At 39.8% G+C, this 19,525-nt stretch overlaps 3 protein-coding genes across 5 annotated transcripts; 2 read left to right on the plus strand and 1 right to left on the minus strand.

The window, feature by feature from the left end:
- Positions 1–1,178: 1,178 nt before the first annotated feature.
- LOC116603019 lies at positions 1,179–4,944 on the minus strand. The gene is made up of 5 exons (XM_032363936.2): positions 4,797–4,944; positions 3,617–4,042; positions 3,126–3,410; positions 2,535–2,580; positions 1,179–1,947 (listed from the first exon to the last, which is right to left on the minus strand). Exons 1-5 carry the CDS (start codon positions 4,939–4,941, stop codon positions 1,179–1,181), a joined length of 1,671 nt encoding a protein of 556 aa, XP_032219827.2. The 5' UTR covers positions 4,942–4,944.
- Positions 4,945–5,000: 56 nt separating this feature from the next.
- LOC5519078 (TNF receptor-associated factor family protein DDB_G0273433/DDB_G0273509) lies at positions 5,001–6,871 on the plus strand. The gene is made up of 5 exons (XM_001638954.3): positions 5,001–5,162; positions 5,244–5,684; positions 5,846–6,026; positions 6,202–6,425; positions 6,518–6,871. Exons 1-5 carry the CDS (start codon positions 5,101–5,103, stop codon positions 6,708–6,710), a joined length of 1,101 nt encoding a protein of 366 aa, XP_001639004.3. The 5' UTR covers positions 5,001–5,100; the 3' UTR covers positions 6,711–6,871.
- Positions 6,872–7,472: 601 nt separating this feature from the next.
- Positions 7,473–17,647, plus strand: LOC125560910. 3 transcript variants are annotated; one of them, XM_048723277.1, is made up of 23 exons: positions 7,482–8,091; positions 9,321–9,429; positions 9,660–9,948; positions 10,049–10,099; positions 10,173–10,223; positions 10,344–10,438; positions 10,536–10,630; positions 10,890–10,975; positions 11,049–11,150; positions 11,359–11,440; positions 11,584–11,658; positions 11,789–11,828; positions 12,328–12,405; positions 12,527–12,559; positions 12,855–12,887; positions 13,227–13,358; positions 14,008–14,136; positions 14,388–14,423; positions 14,533–14,587; positions 15,079–15,110; positions 15,368–15,397; positions 15,682–15,714; positions 17,513–17,647. In XM_048723277.1, exons 1-23 carry the CDS (start codon positions 7,868–7,870, stop codon positions 17,606–17,608), a joined length of 1,986 nt encoding a protein of 661 aa, XP_048579234.1. In that variant the 5' UTR covers positions 7,482–7,867; the 3' UTR covers positions 17,609–17,647. The 3 variants fall into 3 exon arrangements, with proteins under 3 accessions (XP_048579237.1, XP_048579241.1, XP_048579234.1); XM_048723280.1 differs by lacking the exon at positions 12,527–12,559 and having other exon boundaries at positions 7,473–8,091; XM_048723284.1 differs by lacking the exon at positions 14,008–14,136 and having other exon boundaries at positions 7,475–8,091.
- Positions 17,648–19,525: the final 1,878 nt, after the last annotated feature.

A 19,525-nucleotide genomic window follows, 5' to 3' on the forward strand; every position in this document is an offset into this window, starting at 1 on the left:
GCATTGCGCAAAGACGACATACCGCGAAACTAAGCAATAAAAGGCGACGTTTACATCATGTATGGCACTTACAGGAGGTATTCAAGATTTATCGAAAACAAGCACAGGAAACGATGACAAAAACAAGGATGCCATACTAGGGCTCTTAATTATAGCTGGATCCTTTTTTTATCATCGGCCGCGAAAAGTCACGTCTGGTTCTACTTCGGACCTTCCGGGCGTCCGCGGATATGGCGTCAGAAACCGTTCAAAATTCCCTGGGGTAAAAGCGTCGCCGGTAATTGGTTTTCACGGCACCGGGTTTTATTTGACGGTGCCGGGTTTTCTAAAATCCCTGACAAAACTCCCTGAGGTAAAAGCGTCGCCGGTAATTGGTTTTCACGGCACCGGGTTTTATTTTGACGGTGCCGGGTTTTATAAAAGCCCTGACAAAATTACCCGGGGAAAAAGCGTCGCCGGCAATTGGTTATCACGGCACCGGGTTTTATATGACGGTGGCGGAAATTTGCCGAGGTAAAAGCGTCGCCTGTACCTTTTTCTATGGCACCGGGTTTTATTTGACGGTGCCGGTTTTTTCGAAAGTTTCTTTGATTTGCGGGGGTCTGATTTTAAGTTCCGTATGCGTGGTCTAAAATTACATCCGAGGCCTGGTTTATTTCCGTGGCCAGGATTTATTTTCGCAATAACGATTATTCGATAGACTATTTTTAATAATAAATTCATTTATCATTATTTCTTTATAAATCCAAAGAAATGTTGTTTAATATTAGTTGCTGCGCGCAAAAAGATTAGGGGAACGATGCAGAAAATAACAAATCATAGACGGTAAGCAGGGGTTACCGGTTTTTATTCCCACATTTGTGAATTTTTTTTTTACAATTGATACTGATGTATATGTACGCGAGAATGGCCCGTCACTTTTTCCAGAGAATGTCTATTCTGTAATGTCGGACTAAGCTCAAAGCGTAAGGTGGCGAGAAACAAGAATTTGCCAGCTGATGCTAGACAGGAGGGGAGAAGAGGGACTGTAGATCACGTGATCAACTCAACCAATCAGGGTAAACCAAAAAAGGTAATAAAATTATTCCGTTATATCAGTTAGAATGCGACAAAAATAATTATACAAACAAATGGAGATCAACACAATAATCAGAAGATCACGTACGCTGAACATCTGCTCAGCGTACGTGCCTCGCGATGATCGCCTTAGCCTGGATGAAGGATGGAATGCCATGATTATGGTCTTGCTGAAGAGGGTCAACAGACTGGAGCTCATTCCAACAAGCCTCCCCAACCTGTAGACTCACGGCTGGTACAACCACCCTTTCGATCTCGTCATCCTGCATCTCCTCCGCCACCCCCGGGTTCGGTTCGTATATTCCATAAGTGTCTTCATCTATTGTGTTGTCTTCGAAAAAATCTTTAACAGCAATATAGTCTGAGCCAAATAATCTAAGCATACCTAATAAATATAATTGGTTTGGAGTCTTCTGATTTTCTGTAGATAATTTATGGTTGTTCCAGGAATTCTTAAATTTTTCGAGATTAAAGTTGATTCTTGGTAAAAAAATGTAATGTAGGGCAAATAGATCAATATCATTGTCAGGACATAAAATATCTTCGTCCTCTAAGAAAAAGAATAATTTTCTGAAATACTCGGTCACCATGTCCCTCATATCCCTCCAAAGTCTTTCAATCCTCTGGTTATGGACTGAACTACCCTGGATGATGCTTCCTCTCCCTTCCCCCCTCCTGTCTAGCATCAGTCTGGCAACTTCCTGGTTCTCGCCACCTTTATCTGTCCTCACTCTCGATGGCCAGCAAAATTCCTCAGTTGCTCCCAGAAAAAGGTGTGCTACCGTCTTCGCCCTGTTATTTATAGAGCATTTTAGAAAAACCACCAACCTCGAAAACCCATCTATACCTCCATGAATCACAAGTCTCCACCTGTAAAGAAAAAAACACGTACAGATCAGCAGATTATTCATAGAACGAGCGGAGCGAGCTCGCATAAAATGTATTTTGTCTCGTCGTATAGTATCTTAGGAGGGGTTTCACACCCTGTCCATGAGCACTCGGCGCAATTTTCTAAATACGCTGAAAAAAACGCACGGAATTTGCGGGGGAAATGTGTCAAAATGCATGGGGGAAAATGCCTAATTATCATTAGTTAATGTGTAAAACAAGTAAAATGGATCCTTAGGAATTACAGCTGGGGTCACAAGGTAGCTAGTTTGTGTCTTTTTATGTAAATACATTGTCGCTGTGGAATTTAGCGATGCAAACACTGCGATGCAAACATTGCAAGAACATTGCCTTCTCGTCTTGTTTGTTTACATTTTTTAGCCAAATATTTCATATCTAAAAGCAGGGGCGATGGAAAACGTTAGTAAAGCTGTAAGCCTTGTAAGCCTAATAAAAAAAAAACGACTAAAAAGGGCACGTACGCCCTCCCCTGACATTGCTTTTTGTCGGTATGACTAGAAGTACAACTGTAACTATAGAGATTTAAAGACGAGTAGGCCATAGTTTACCGTATAAGCTTGTGATTGCCATCAAGATGCCACAAACTATTAGGCCCTGTGAAAAAGAGCATCCGTTAAACACGAACGCGAGAACTATAAAAGGGATAGCTCCGCTCCCGTTTTCGCAAGCTCTCGCGCAAGTCGTCGTCATTTATAACTTGACTTCGTTGAGTCACAGGTAGCCCAAGCTCTTTATTTGTTCCTATTGATATTTAAATCCATATATCCATAACTGTCATAACAAATGAAGTCCACGAAAAAAAAGAGGTTTACAAATTATCAAGGTAAACTGATTTTACCTTATCAGGTAGAACAGTGTATGCTTACAGTAAAACCACGTAGTATTTGAGGGGGCGATGAATCTACAAAATATTGACTACTGCAGGCCCAATGCATTCATCGGGTAAATCAAAGGTCTAATACTAGAAGTTTCTAATAGAAAGTCAATGCTCGGAGGACGGGACGAACATGTTTCAGTAGAGGGGTTCTCGAAAAAGATTGCGCTCCCTCCGAGCAAATATTTGAAAATAAACTTGATAATTGACAATAGTATAAGAGCCTGCAAGCCAGTCTGTATGATTTGTTAAAACAAGCGTGTACCTGGTACGTGGTATTTCGTTCTGGGATTCTGTCTGCTCCATTGCAGCACCCGTCCTACGGGGTCCATCTCCACCAGCTTGTTAGCTATGTTAGATCTAGCAGCGTAGAGTCCTCGTGATATGATTTCCCCCTCTATCATCCTTATTCCAATGTTTGGAGAAGTTTGTTGCAATTCAAGGATAATCCCCTCCAGCTCCTGCTCGGACACTGTTCTAGCTTTCCTTTTCTTGCCAATGTCAATGTCGTATTTTTTACGAAGCCTCCAAAGAGTTGATATCGAAACACCTTTTGCATTAAAATATAGAGATTAAAATGTATGATGTATTGATTAGGAATCAGGGCTGTAGCACGGGGTGGGACATGGGGCAAGTGCTCCCCACTCCCTCCCTCCCCCCCAATATTAGAAACAATTGAAATTATAAAGAGACTGCATCGTGACCCTTTCCTCAGTATTAGTTTAAAATATCTTCCTTTCTCTTATATGTACTCACCTAGAGCTCTAGCAATGTCCATCCATGACAGCCTGTATCCTCTCATCACCTCCAGCTGCTCTTTTGGTATGATGAACTGCGGTCGTCCCACCTGTCCAGTCCTGGACATTGGCGCACGATACATCACTTCCTCCGTTATCAGAGGGATAATAGCACTCAAACGAGCAGCCACATCGCTCACCTTTGCCTCCAATGCTGATAAGTTTTTGATGATTGACAGTAGCAGACTGTCACTACATGGTTTTTTCACAGTCAAAAACCATCGCAGGCGCTTACTATTTGACAAAATTGCTTGCATTGACACAAACTGATTTGACAACTTGCTTGGTGATGCCGATTTGTCCGCTAATGTATTTATGCTCTCTACATACTTTTGATGCGCTGTCTCAACGAACCGTTCGATTGCTTCGGGGTCCACACAATGACCTTGTAAATAATCAAATTAAATGGTTTTAAATAACATGGTAGTGGAAAGCAAGACAATTACAAAAAACTTATAGTATTTGACACTAATAGTGTGGTTTTCGAAATCCTAATAGTCAAGCCAGAAAAAAGAGAAAGACTGTGTATTACAGTACCAAATAACCTAAATAGTATTTCATGGGTTTTTGAAAACCACTCTTATGACTGAATATAATTGTCAAGTCCTGAAGACACAATTTTGAGCGCCACTCTCCAGTCCCCTCGCGGTTAACGTCCGAATTGGCGCGAAAGTATCACCAAATAAGGAGACCGACAGCGGAAGATCTTGTTGTACGAAAAAAATCAGCAGAAGTCACTATATTTTATACGTTGTCTCTGGAAGAGAACACCTTGAAATCTGAGTGCTATAGATTTTAAGGTGTTCCCGACCAAATGCTCGAAAGGTCTGAAAACCTCGCTTGTATGTACCTCGTATGTTCATAGGAATTCAATCGCCGGCCATCGCCAGCGAATTCGATCTTGCAAAACGGACGAATCAAATGTAGAATCGGCAGATTTGCCGCCGCGTGAGCAGACAGACCCACAGATTTTTAAAGGAGTTTTCTCGTCAAGTTTACGGTTGTCTAGCACAAAGACAGAGAGCTCAAAAACCATACACTGACCTCTGACGAGGGCCACGTGAGGTTGACAGCGTATTTTTTCTTAAATGGCTTGGTAAAATAAATAAGATACTACTAGTTGAGAATCGCTACCTTACCTGTTTTGAAGAGGCAAGAAAGCAGGATGAGTAGAGCGAAGACGGACTGAAAAGGTGGTATCATTTCTATTTTGTCAAGCTTATACTTTGTTAAACACTCGGCCAATGGCAATAATCCAGCTACTGCCTGCCCAGTGTTTTGCATAGACGTCAGAGCCTAGATGTCGAAATCATCTAATACGTCATAATGGGCCGACACTTACACGCTACACTTATAGGCCGACACTTACACGCTACACTGTCCCTGAACGAACAGCTAAAAGAACTAGTGCGGTTTGGCCTTTAGACAATTACGATCAAAACGATGGATTCAACTATGTATATTATAACCGGAGATGCCCCAGATGACTTTATCTGTAATGTGTGGTAAGTCAGATTTCAAACCAACTTATTGACTCTATTTATTTTTATGGAAGGTTAACGGACTATTCACCTCCTTCTTTTTAGTGGCACTGTTATGCTGGTGCCGGTGGTAATGCCCAATTGCGGACATTCATGCTGCAGTTCTTGTGCCGAGAGGGTCAACAGAAAGTGCCCAGAATGCCGCGAAGAATTTGGCGCAACGGCGGAGTTGAGGGAGAACATCTCCCTCAAAAGGATAATAAGGCGCTTGCAAGCGAAGTGCAAGCGCTGTCCATTCAATGGGGAGCTTGGGCTTGTACTTGACCATCTCTGCCCAGAGAGAGAGACAGAGTGTACGAACCCAAGCTGCAACGTTAAGGTGAAAAGGTCGGCACTAAGTTCTCATTTACAAGTGTGCCCACAAAAAATGACGGAATGTGCAGAGTGCCAAAAGCGGATGCCACGTGCGCTACTAGAGAGGCACTCCCAATATGAGTGTTTTCAGCGCATGGTCCAGTGTGTGCTTTGCACGGAGAACGTGAAAAGGTATTTATTTTATATGCTAAGGTATCTTGAGTACATACCACAGGTATACACTGGCTAGTTTTAATATTTTTCCGGTGTGGAACTAGAACATACAATGCATATTCGGACGTATGAAATTTTTAACTAACTCTGCTGAATCATGCTTTTTTTTAATCTTGTAGAGATGGATTGAATTTGCACTTAACCAACTGCGAGGAGCGCAGTCGAACCTGTGGTGTTCCTGGCTGTCATTTTCATGGCAACCAGGAACAGATGTTACGCCATAGAGTCAGCTATGCGTCGGGCCACGTTGAGCTGTACCGGACGTATGCTGAACGCCTAGCCCACGCCATTGCTAAAAAGGTAAACCATTTGTCGTGATTGATGGCCCGCTTTCTATGCATGCTCGCGGATCCAGCGCTTACTTTCTTCGGCCACGGAAACCTGCCCGCACAGTGCGCTGTATCTTTGAGCATTCATTCTAAGTTGCCCATTATTGTTTGATAAAATAAACTTAATCTTCCTTTTTTTTATGCAGAGCACTCCAAGCGTAGAAAAATTGCCTCTGAGGGTAGAGACTTTTCTCTGGTGCACAGAGGCGTTTAAAGAGAAAGCGGCCTCAGCATGCGCGGGACAACCCCTCACAAGCCCGACATACAGGAGTGAAGCCGGGGAGAAATGGAGGCTGGTGCTGTTTGTGAAGCCATACAAACTTTATGCACAGCTCCAGTCCTCCGTGGCCCCTCTTAATGTCAACATCAGGTAAAAAGCACAGGAAGGATATAGGTGTTTGCAAACGTTTCCTAGTTTTGTTTAACCGGAAAAAAACTATTATCTGTTTCATTTATCCGTAGGCTTATCTTGCTCGATGACGCGTACGAAAATAGGGATCAGATCTTCACGGCAGATGGTCTTCTTATCAAGGAAGGCCAGATGTTCGGCCAAAGAGGGTCTCTAAAGGATCTTGAAACATATGTCGAGGGTCCTCAAAAGACCTTAAAAATCAAAATGATAATTGAACATATTTCATATTCTGTTACTTATTAGGTTCTGTGATTGTAATTTTTTTGGTTACTCCTCTTGTTTTGTTAATTTCTTTTATTCGAGTTGTTTACCAAAAGCTTTTCTTTGAAAAGGTTTTTCATGTTTGAGCAGAAAGTGTAAAAGTAGGATCCACGATGAAGAAATAAAGGCTAAACTTCAAAACACCCGCCCACTGTTTTGCATTTTACATGCGAAAACCCGACGCTCATAAACACGGTGCGTGTCAAATTCATGACATTCCACCATTTATTAATTAACGTGATAAATCAAACTAACCGGCTTGAGAAAACTACGCCCTAAATCAACGCTCTGAGTTGAAGGGGAGATTTGTAGTGGTGCAATCACCCACCATGTAATCACACTAAAACCGTAAATAAATAGCAAGGGTCACTCTTTTAAAGATTTCTTCTGAAATCTATAGTAAACAATTTCCAAAATGTTTGACAATGAAAACATTTTTGTCCTAGATTTTATACACAGCGCCTTTGGTGTTTTGCTGTTTGGAAAAGTTTTTTTTTTCCGATTTCTCAATCAAGGGGTCGCACTAGAAATGTGATGCATTGACATATCGGAGGTGTTAAAGCCGCATTGACCAGTTTACTTCCGGAGGTCCGACGGAAACCTCAACCGTCAAAAGACAAAGGAATCTATTAGAATCCGAGATATTAAACAGGCCATCCGCTCTAAATTATCAGTCACGTCCTCAAAGAAACTTCAAATAGACACACTGCTTTCAATATTTTGAAATATTTTTCGCATTTTCCGTTAAAAATCATCGGAGATTGTTAAGTAATCGACCGGAAGTAAACTGGTGACAATGCGACTTTAACTAAACAGGAAATTTAAAAAGATAGACAATAAACCGCTCCTGTGTAGCAGTGCCGCTGTTTACTTTTCCTACCACCGGCGTGGGAAATATGTTATCATAGCTTGTTGACGTAATCATTCACAGTGTGTGCTTTCCCAAAGATAAGATAGATCATTTTACTGTAGAATTACTGTAGAGTTCGAAGGATAGATAGAGGCAACGGCGAGAGAGAAAATGTCCGATGACGAAGCATATGAACGATTGAATCAATCACGAAGCATATGAACGATTGAATCAATCATTGGGTAACCTTTTAGCAAGTCACCCCAGTCCCGTTAGGGCGGCGGGGCCAATGTTCAATCCATCCTCGAGGTCCCCTACTCCACGTGTTTCGAGGGCCAGGAGAAGAGGAAATCAACCTTCTCGCACATTTGTTTGGCTGGAGGACGAAGACAGAGATCGGCCACCGTCGGTTCCGGCAGGCACCGCTAAGGTTAAGTTTCCATCAGATGCCTCTTGGTCCACAGTACTGGACCTAATTCGTCGCGAGTTGCCATGCGTTAGGGACACACAGAGGTAAATCTAGCATCCCGATAAATTACATTGAATTACCCTTTAAGACCAATTTGTTCCATCTCGGTCCCTATAATACTTACGGTAATTTTATTATTATTTAGATCCCCCCTAGAGTTGTTAGCTCTTTCTTCAAATGTTTGCCATATCAGTTGCCTTCCCTCAACCACCCCCCCCCCCCCCCTACACACACTCACACATAGAAACCAACACGTCATATTTTTTTACAATTCTCTGTGGCACTCCTTTTCAAACGCGATGGGAATCTTTTTGCGTGCTCGCCCACATATAAGATATTTGTGTTTGTTTAAATGACTAGGCTCCACCATGTATTAATGGCCATTCGACGTTTGGGGTGCGTTATGTCTGCGATATTTTTTTTGCTACGAACCCATTCTTTTTGCAGCATTTTGTGAAAATATCATTTTTGTCAACCTTATCTCTCTAATGTATGATTTTAGAGCGGTTTTCATAAACCGGTGAAACGCTCTTTACCTTATTACACTTAATTTTCGCGACGTCAACATTTCGCGATTTTGAGACGGCGATATTTCGCGATTTCGCTATTTTCGAAAAAAAAAACAGGTCACTTTATTTTCGCGATTTTGGGACAATGAAATCAAAACAAATTGAATTAAAATGTGCTTTAATCATCAAAACTGTAGCAAAAACATGAGTGTGCTCAATTTAGCCCACGCATCATATTGTTACAAATTGTTTCAGTTTTGATGATTACAGCACATTTTAATTTTCCACTTGTTTTGCTTGGTTTTATTATCCCAAAATCGTGAAAATAAAGTGATATGGTTTTTACGGAAATAGGAAAATCGCGAAAATAAAGTGTTGCGAAATATCGTCATCTCAAAATCGCGAAATTTTGACGTCGCGAAAATTAAGTGTAATAAGGTATATATACCCAACTCGTTCCAGTACTATATGTACTAAATAGACAAGGTGTTTCCATAAAGCTTATCAACATAATATTTCACCCAAAGGCTTTTTGTGTACTCACTTAATTTTGGCTCATCCCAATTTTCGAGACACTTTATTTTCGCATCACTTTAAAAAACCGGGAGAGTTGACAGGTATGTTATAGTATGTTCCATGGTTTCACTCATCCTAAGAAATTTGCCAGATATTGCATACAATTTCAATAAATATTTTAATTACATATTGTTTAAAATATTGTAATGGTTAATAAAACTTGACTTGAGTGATAAAACTTTTTTCAGCATCACATTCTACAAAGCTGCAATGACAGGGAATCATCGCCTGATGCCAATTGGTTGCAATCTTGGTGGTCAAGAGATTTGCGACCAATACAGAACCTCGAAAACTAAGGTTTGACATAAAAGAAAAACATGGCAGATAGAACGTATTTATTAATTGCAAAAAGGGTGTAATAGCAATGGTAAATTTCCTATTTCCAAGTTTGCTCCCTGTTTTAAAATCAAAGATAAATTTAAACAAATTTCTCCTTAACATTCTGTTTGTAGTTTTAAAGCCTAGAAATTCTCAACCTTGTTGTAAAATGCCTTTGTTTGATACATCTCCCTGTCTACTGTTAAAAGGTTTATTTAGGACGCACGAATGATGCACCGCAGACCACTTTATCCACCCTGACAACAACCACCACTACAACCATGTCATCTTCAATTGCGACCCCTTCAACAAGTGGCACCTACACGACGGCGACAACCACTACCACCGTGTCATCTTCGATTGCGACCCCTTCAACCACGATTGTGACATCGCCCTCACCAAGTTTTGACGAGTTATTTATAAGTCGCCAATCATTGCCTATTGTCCCCCAAGTTATAGAAGATGACACAGATGAGGCAATGCATGACTCTGATGAAGGTATAATGCACCATGAGGACTGGTTTGATTTTGTTAAAAGGTTTCCCAATATATCACTCGATTTTTGTGCACAATCATATTTTATGATTTCTTAAATTAGATGACCAAGTCTGCGAGGCTGGTCCTATTTTCCATGGAAGTGGGATACAAGGTAAGTGCATGTAAATTTTGCATGTTCCATTCAGAGCATCAGAATTCATAGCAGTTCAATTTATCTTACCCAGTTGGTGTTATTAAGGAGGATGCCAGTGACAGGGGTATATTCCACCCACCAGGTATGTATCATAAGTGGTGCTATCATTCCCGTGGATAAAAATAATAATATATAAATATATTTAAAAACTGTAGGGCTCTCTTTTAACTCTCTTTTAACAATTATTAATATCCTGTTTAAGGCTTGCTTCACTCCTCCCTGGTAGAGTGTATCAGAATGGCGCAGCATGAAAGCGGGACTGCTGAACCTACTTTCCTGCCATTTACATTTAAAGCAGTGAGTGCAAAAAAAAGCAATCGAATGTTTATCAGTAGCATCATTGTAACAATAAAAACATGGCTAATATGCTAACTATTGTTTGTCTCCATCCAAGGTATTGGGACAAGCACATGACTCATGCCGCGGACTTGTTATTGTTTTAATATGCAGCAGGCTTTTTTTAAAGCCATGCGAGAAAGAGCTTTTAAGGTAGTGCCCTCATTCCTTAAAACAGAACCAGCAAATGAAGGGGCACCGCGCTTTTAGATAAAGGGACTGATTAAGGATTTATTCAGAGGGGGGATTCGCAGCACAAAGTAAGACTGGTGGGGCCTCTTGTTTTTATTATCTCATATGGGGGCTGCAACCCTTTCTATTATGTTCCCTCCTCTAGATCTTCATAGTTTTGCTATTTTTATGTCAGATAGAACTGTTGTATTTTATTTATCTCTTCTATGCTTTTTTCTAGTCACCTTGCTGATATATCCCAATCCTCCAACTCTGCCACACCCATATTTTGGTTAGGGGCGATGAATACAGAATATGGCAAAGATGGTAAGTCAAGATACAATTTTTGTTGTTTAAAAAATTGTGCACTTTTTTTACTGTTGTAAATTTTAAAATCCAGCTTCAGATTCTTTGGGAGGTGAGCATATCAGGACACCACAAGTGATTGTCTGCTCACCATCTCTTGGACAAGCAGTCCCAACAATTATTGAGCGGTTTGTTGGTATGCAGTTTTCTTAACGTTTTTTTTTTCTCAGAGAGATTGGGGAGGGGGGAAATAACTAATAAGTATCACCCACCCCCTACCCCAACCGCTTTTCCCCACTGGAAATAAGTGGAGCATCAATGCTAATGCATTCCATACTAATCTCCCACAGAATTTACCTTGTGTAACTTGCTCGAGTAATGTTTGTATTTTTTTGTATTTCTAGGCGCAGCCGAGTTACGAAAGGAAGCTTTTGAAAGGGCATTACAGTGTATGGGGCGGACACTTGAAGTTTTCAAGACGGAGCGGTACATACCAAATAAATAAAAGTAGAACCACAGGGAATCTGATTAGGGGGAATCTGATGAAATCTACAAACCATCTCAAGTTGAGGTCACTGTATTAACGCTAGATCTAGTGAAGAAAGTGAATGACATAAATCTTCATCTAGGCTCAGAATGAAGGAAAGAGAACTGCTTCTTCGACAGCAGAAGGATGCACTTGAAGCTTCCCTTTGCAATGACAGGTACAAAGTGTATTACAGAATAGTGTTAAAAGTTTGAGCCAAGGTGTACATCAAGTAATGTTTGTGGTTATTTATTGTCATCAGGGTTTGAAACTTAGTATACAACAAATGCATGTTATTATATTCCCAGGAAAAAGGATCAGCACAGCCAGACGACCATCGTTTCTAAGGTTTGCATGTTCTTTGTATTTTACGAAAATAATAATAAAAATAATAATGAAGATTATATCAATAATAAATATCCTGATAATAATAATCGGAAAAATCATAAAAAAAATTGTGGTCGCTTGCATGCGCCTAAGAACAAAAGAAAATCTTCGCTAACTGAGCTGGTCACACCAATAAATGTGTTGCTTATACAGGCTTAGAATTACAGAGTTTGTGCATCAATTCAATCAGTGATTCATAACTGTAGTCTTTATCGGAACTGAGAAATAAAATACTTAACGATCTCTTTAAATTACTATTTACAATACAAATGGTTCAAAACAAATGGTTCTGCTATATAAAAATAACATTTTATATAAAATATTTCCAATTCAGACATACAAGTGATCATCAGAGTAATAATAGTAATAATAATAATGATGATGACGATGATGAAATGATAATATTGATAATATTAACAAGGATAAACTATGATTTTTAACTGTACATTGTATGATCTAGATGTTTGATACAACTGGCAAGCTCCAAGAGAAGGAGGATGATGTGATGGGGGGACCGGTGGAGCCTCAAAATCTTAACGTATGTCAACAATTTTATGAAGTCCATTGTAACATGGAATGGTAATTGCTTGTCTATCTATACATCTGTACATCTATGCCAATAATGCAACTTGGTTAACCCATCGTGTTTCTTTTTATAGGTACCAGCAGAGGTGTCTCCTGCACATAGTGAGGTTAGGAGGCTGACACTGCTTCCCATCACTTCTAAACAAAGTTTCACTTCCAGCAAATTAGCCACAAGGGTTTTTGTTTAACAGCATGTTCTTAAAAGTCCTACAAAGAAATCCATATTGACAACTGGGCTACATTTCTTTTCAAACAGCCTTCATATAAAAGAATACCAAGGGACCCCTATATCTAATGCCACCTACAAATTTAGCCACATAAGGTCATCATAAGTTATCATTCCAAATTTTTTTCAGTCTAACAAAAGTAACGTATGCATGACTACTGTCTTACTTTATTTAGGTGCCACAAGAGGTATTGGACACACAAAATGAGGTGGGTAACACTCACTACCATTGATATCAGCTATGTGTATTCCTTAACAGTCTTTAAAAAGGAGCTTAACATAACAGTACTACAGTAGCCTTATCGCTTTATCAGCTGGTGTGTCCTGGTAAACATACAAATTACCAAATACTACAGCTATACTAGAAATATTATATTATATATATATTATATATTCTTTGATTATAATCTCAGCAGACATTATACAGTATAGTGTTGTATGTTGCAGAGGTTCCACTATATTGCATTAATTATCTTTTTTTCAAAAGCATGAATAGAATAAAAAAAAATTTCTTATTACTTAGTGTTTTATTTTCACATCTTTCCAAGGAAAAAATTAGGAGGCAACGCAAAGAAAGGGTCTGTGCCCCACCCGAGGGTGCAGACATTGTTAAAATAGCCGTCAGAGGCCCTGATGGCAAACTAATAAGGAACTCCTTTTCCAAGCATTCCTGTTTTCAGGTATGTTTCAAATAAAGTTCTTACCTGCCAAAATGCACTAACAACACATAATACGATAAGCTACAGCTACAATACTGCTCTATCGGCCGGTGTATAGTCTTCAAAATGAATACATATATGGTCACACAGCATTAACAATCTGTTTTGCTTAATTGCATTTGTGCTATCTATATGAGGCTGTAATTTTAAACAATCCGGTTCCATACGTGAAATGATTTACTATTCAAAGTACAGAGGAAACTCACAAGTAAGAACCTGAAAATTAAGATTTGTCATTTATACCCCTAGAATCCTAGGCAATATATGTGGTGCAATAAATGGGGGGAGGGGAAAAACTACTGGAAAATAATCTGTCTGATTGTCTTCTTGTGAGTAAATTCGGTGCAATACAAATGGATTTCACATCTACATGCTGTTTCAGCTGTCTATTTCGCTCTCAAGAAATGACAATTCCACTGTGTATTTTGACTTTGAAACAAATGTGCACTACCAGTGCAACTGCCCCTTCAAGAACCTAACATAGAAAAATGTAAGTTCTTACTGCGGGTTTCAGCTGTATCAGCATTAAGTCAAGAGGTTATTAAGCTTTATGAACATCATAATGTTCAAATGACTTTAATTATATATGCATCTTTGTTTATTTACACAGATGGTCTATGACTGGGCAGGATCCATGGCCATTATGCCTCTACATTTCTCCCTGCATAGGGCTGGAGGAGAAATTGTGAGGCATGATGACCAATTAAAGGGACATGAGACCCTTAACTTTGCTGAAAGGGTGAGACAGACAGTACAACTTAAACAAAAAAGAGTTATGAAATTAATCGAAATCAATTATTCGAATAATATTCTATCCAATCATTTGTGAATTAATTCCAAATGGGGCCATAGTCATGTTTAAGAAACACATTTCTTGGTAATTGTGACTCTCACTTAGTGATACAATTCAAAAACTTGTTTTAAGAATCGAAACTAAACACAATGAAACTAACACAATGAAATTAAAATACTTGGCTAATTTCTATTTAGGATCACCAACAAAGTGCACAACTTTTAGGAGATGAGGTAAGTCCATGTCTGATTGTCTGTCTTTCTTTCTGTCTGTCTGTTAAAATGATCATAATTTTACTTTACTATCACTATGTACTTATAATGGTATTATATGTCTGTGTAGGTTTCTTTCTGTGGAAACTTTCCAATGGAATCTCCTGCGGAAGATACACTAAGAGGTGACTGTTATGGTAGTAATGACTAATTACTATGACAAGTTCTAGGCCACAATCCACAACATTGTGAAATATATTAATGTGACTTATTGGGCACTAATAATTAAACTGACAACAGACAGATATTCAACTATGCAGAGATCTAAAACTACAGTATGGTCCAGATTGTATTAATGTACAACACCAATTTGTATTATGTAATAGTGTCATTTGAAAATACTTTCTTTCAAATAAGGACAAAAAACACACCTTTAAATGCACTATGTAATTATGAATGATAGAACATAATAATGGTTGAGGTTATTGTTACACTCCTAGAAAGATCCAGGATTTTTTCAAAGGTGGAGCAATTGTACAATGAACATTGTCTTGGTAAACCTTTTATGGCACAGCACTAACTGGAAGCTGGGTATAAAAAAAATATTAAAATCTGGTGATAGGAGGGATTAATGAGTTTTTATTTTTATTAATTGATATTTATTTACTTTTTGCAGAGGAGACAGTTGAAACAGCAGGCTGCAGTCAGGTATTTGGTCAGTTTTCTATGTAAATTGTATGTATTGTGTGGCCTGGTGGTGAAGCACACTTTTTAAGCTGTGATTCACTGGTTATGTACCTGTACATCTAGCTGGTTGATTAATCTTTTTTCTCTTTTTACCAAAAATGAACATGATAAAGTATTGTAAAGTTTCAGGCAAATCATTTAGTATAATAATAATAAAATGTAAAGCTGTATGTCTGAAACGATAGTCCAGCTTGGTTAAGCCATCTTGTTTCTTTTAGGTACCAGCAGAGGTGTCTCTGGCAAATGAGGTTAGGAGGCGGACACTGCTTTCCATCACATACTACTATACACATGATCACTTTCAACAAATTATAGCCACAAATGTTTTTTGTTTAACAGCATGTTTTTAAAAGTCTTACAAGAGATGCACATTCACAACTTAGCTACATTTTTGTTTTAAAACTGCATTAAAAAAAAAAAGAATCCTACTGTATTTTCATGCCTCCCACCTACAAATTTAGGTTTTATCTTTTTAGTATCCTTGACAAGTCTAACAAAAGTAATATATATAACAACTGTCTTACTCTTTTAGGTGGCATCAGAGGTATCAGACACCCAACCTAAGGTGGGTTAACAACCACTACCAAAAATACTGGTATCAATTATGTGTATTCCTAAAAGTCAGTCTTTAAAAAGGAGCTTATTCCATCACTAACTACAGTAGCCTGCTTTATCAGCCGGTGTGTACTGATGAGGTCTTGCAATGAACACTACAATACCACCAACTTACTACATTGCTTTGTCTGCTGTTAAACAGTATACTGGATGGTCTTGCAATGGACAGTACACAAAACCACTGACTTACATCATTGCTCTATCGGCTGGTGTATACTGGCGAGGTCTTGCAATGGACACACAGACTTACATCATTGCTCTATCGGCTGGTGTATACTGGCGAGGTCTTGCAATGGACACACAGACTTACATCATTGCTCTATCGGCTGGTGTATACTGGCGAGGTATTGCAATGGACACACAGACATACATACATCATTGCTCTATCGGCTGGTGTATACTGGCGAGGTCTTGCAATGGACACACAGACTTACATCATTGCTCTATCGGCTGGTGTATACTGGCGAGGTCTTGCAATGGACACACAGACTTACATCATTGCTCTATCGGCTGGTGTATACTGGCGAGGTATTGCAATGGACACACAGACATACATACATCATTGCTCTATCGGCTGGTGTATACTGGCGAGGTCTTGCAATGGACACACAGACTTACATCATTGCTCTATCGGCTGGTGTATACTGGCGAGGTCTTGCAATGGACACACAGACTTACATCATTGCTCTATCGGCTGGTGTATACTGGCGAGGTCTTGCAATGGACACACAGACTTACATCATTGCTCTATCGGCTGGTGTATACTGGCGAGGTATTGCAATGGACACACAGACATACATACATCATTGCTCTATCGGCTGGTGTATACTGGCGAGGTCTTGCAATGGACACACAGACTTACATCATTGCTCTATCGGCTGGTGTATACTGGCGAGGTCTTGCAATGGACACACAGACTTACATCATTGCTCTATCGGCTGGTGTATACTGGCGAGGTCTTGCAATGGACACACAGACTTACATCATTGCTCTATCGGCTGGTGTATACTGGCGAGGTATTGCAATGGACACACAGACATACATACATCATTGCTCTATCGGCTGGTGTATACTGGCGAGGTCTTGCAATGGACACACAGACTTACATCATTGCTCTATCGGCTGGTGTATACTGGCGAGGTCTTGCAATGGACACACAGACTTACATCATTGCTCTATCGGCTGGTGTATACTGGCGAGGTATTGCAATGGACACAAAGACATACATACATCATTGCTCTATCGGCTGGTGTATACTGGCGAGGTCTTGCAATGGACACACAGACTTACATCATTGCTCTATCGGCTGGTGTATACTGGCGAGGTCTTGCAATGGACACACAGACACACATACATCATTGCTCTGTCGGCTGGTGCTATTAGTTTGATCTTGCAATGGACCCGAATTTCAAAGTCTCTGGCTGAGAAGATGGGACATGATGCAATTGAAACAACATATACCTTATATAACTCTATCTCTTTGTGCTTATTCTATAATATTGCTGTAGTTCTGACATCGGCTCCTTACAAGAGATGTCTTATGATGATAACAATGTCTTGCAGCCCTAAGTACTTTTATGGATGTAATGGCTGGCAGATTCTGACAAAGTCATGGAAAGGGAGATCTGTCACCCTTAATGTAGCAGTATTGTTCTGTCTCACCTAATTACAGCCCACAGTGCTGGTCACCCTTGTACCCAATGTTGTTGGGTATAATGGTGACCAGTCCTTCCTGTTTTATCTTTCAGCAAAAACAAGGCGAGCAAGCAAAGAGAAAGAGAAAGAGGGGCAAGGAGAGCAAAAAAAGGAAGAACCACACAAAAAAAATGTTTAGAAAAGAATAGTACTTGTAATAAAAGCATTATTAAAAGCATTAAGCTTAATTCTGTTCCTCATTAAGTAAGTGTGTGGGGTGTTTCAGTTTTACTCCAATTTTAATCTAGTAAATAATATTTAAGTTACCTCTTATATCAGTCAACTCCTTCCCTGTTTAGTCGCACGTGCTCTCACTTGGTAAACTAATCTCAGAGAAGGACCCACAAATTTCCTTAAAGTCCCAAAAAACCACACACGTTCTTGCAAGCTTACCACCATTTTAGAGACTGGGAACGATCTCTTTTTCACACGGGTAACCCGGATGAAAAAATGCTGCATCGTGAGCAGTTCGTAGTTCATGTTCATCGCAAAAATTGTCATTTTTGACAAAATTGGTAACTTCCATATAAGGAAATTAACAAATTCCTTATTTGGAAAAACTGCATGATTCTTGTCATTTTTTAGGCTGCCGTACCGCAGGTGCTTCGTAAACTTTATGAATTGTAATCAGAAGAGAAAAACAGTGCCTGTCACCATCTTTGGTAAATGGAGAAAGTATCTGAAAAAAAAACTAAGATTCCTCGGTACCAGTTCCTCAAAACGAAAACGTTTTCTTCATAAAAAGGAATGGACATATTCTGGAAAAAGTGACGGGCCATTCTCGCGTACATAAACATCAGTATCAATTGTAAAAAAAAAAAAAAAAATTCACAAATGTGAGAATAAAAACCGGCAACCACTGCTAACCGTCTATGATTTGTTATTTTCTGCATCGTTCCCCTTATCTTTTTGCGCGCAACAACTAATATTAAACAACATTTCTTTGGATTTATAAAGAAATAATGATAAATGAATTTATTATTAAAAATAGTCTATCGAATAATCGTTATTGCGAAAATAAATCCTGGCCACGGAAATAAACCAGGCCTCGGATGTAATTTCAGACCACGCATACGGAACTTAAAATCAGACCCCCGCAAATCAAAGAAACTTTCGAAAAAACCGGCACCGTCAAATAAAACCCGGTGCCATAGAAAAAGGTACAGGCGACGCTTTTACCTCGGCAAATTTCCGCCACCGTCATATAAAACCCGTTGCCGTGATAACCAATTGCCGGCGACGCTTTTTCCCCGGGTAATTTTGTCAGGGCTTTTATAAAACCCGGCACCGTCAAAATAAAACCCGGTGCCGTGAAAACCAATTACCGGCGACGCTTTTACCATGTCAGGGATTTTAGAAAACCCGGCACCGTCAAATAAAACCCGGTGCCGTGAAAACCAATTACCGGCGACGCTTTTACCCCAGGGAATTTTGAACGGTTTCTGACGCCATACGCGGAGACATCTGGATCTTCGATTTACATGTTGCATGCGTGTCGTTGACGACGACTGTCGGCTGGCATGTATTAGGCCACTTAGTTCGTGTATAACACTGTCACTAACTGTCAAATTATGCGCAATCTATTGTGCAACACAACGTAGGTCCCACGGCCATTTGTTTGTTCGGAATAGAGCCTGTCTTCTTTATCGAAGTCTTCTATCGTCGCTTCTTGTGACCATCCAGCAATTTAAATATATATATATATTTTTTTCAGTGACCTTTAATTGGCAAGTGATACTCAAGCGTTTCTCTAGCCATGTACCAATCTAGCAAATCGTGCCTCCCTTTCCCTGAAAAACGGTCTATGGCATTGCCCACCAGAGTACACTGGGTACTAGAGCGTCCATGATGACGCGGTGAAGTCTTTATGGGATCACACGTTTGTTTTCGCCGACTCCTGCAATATTAATACATATAAGCGCCTCTAGCCTTGTACTAATCTAGCTAATAGTGTCCCCCTCTACCTCAAAGGCTGTCCAGCGTGCCGTTGCCACTCGAACTAGACTCCACGTCGAGTACTAAGCGCCCATAATGCCGTGGTGATGGCTTTATATTGAGGTCTTTTT

The sequence above is a fragment of the Nematostella vectensis genome, chromosome 1 (genome assembly GCF_932526225.1).
Source record: "Nematostella vectensis chromosome 1, jaNemVect1.1, whole genome shotgun sequence".
In the NCBI taxonomy this organism is placed as follows: Eukaryota; Metazoa; Cnidaria; class Anthozoa; order Actiniaria; family Edwardsiidae; genus Nematostella; species Nematostella vectensis.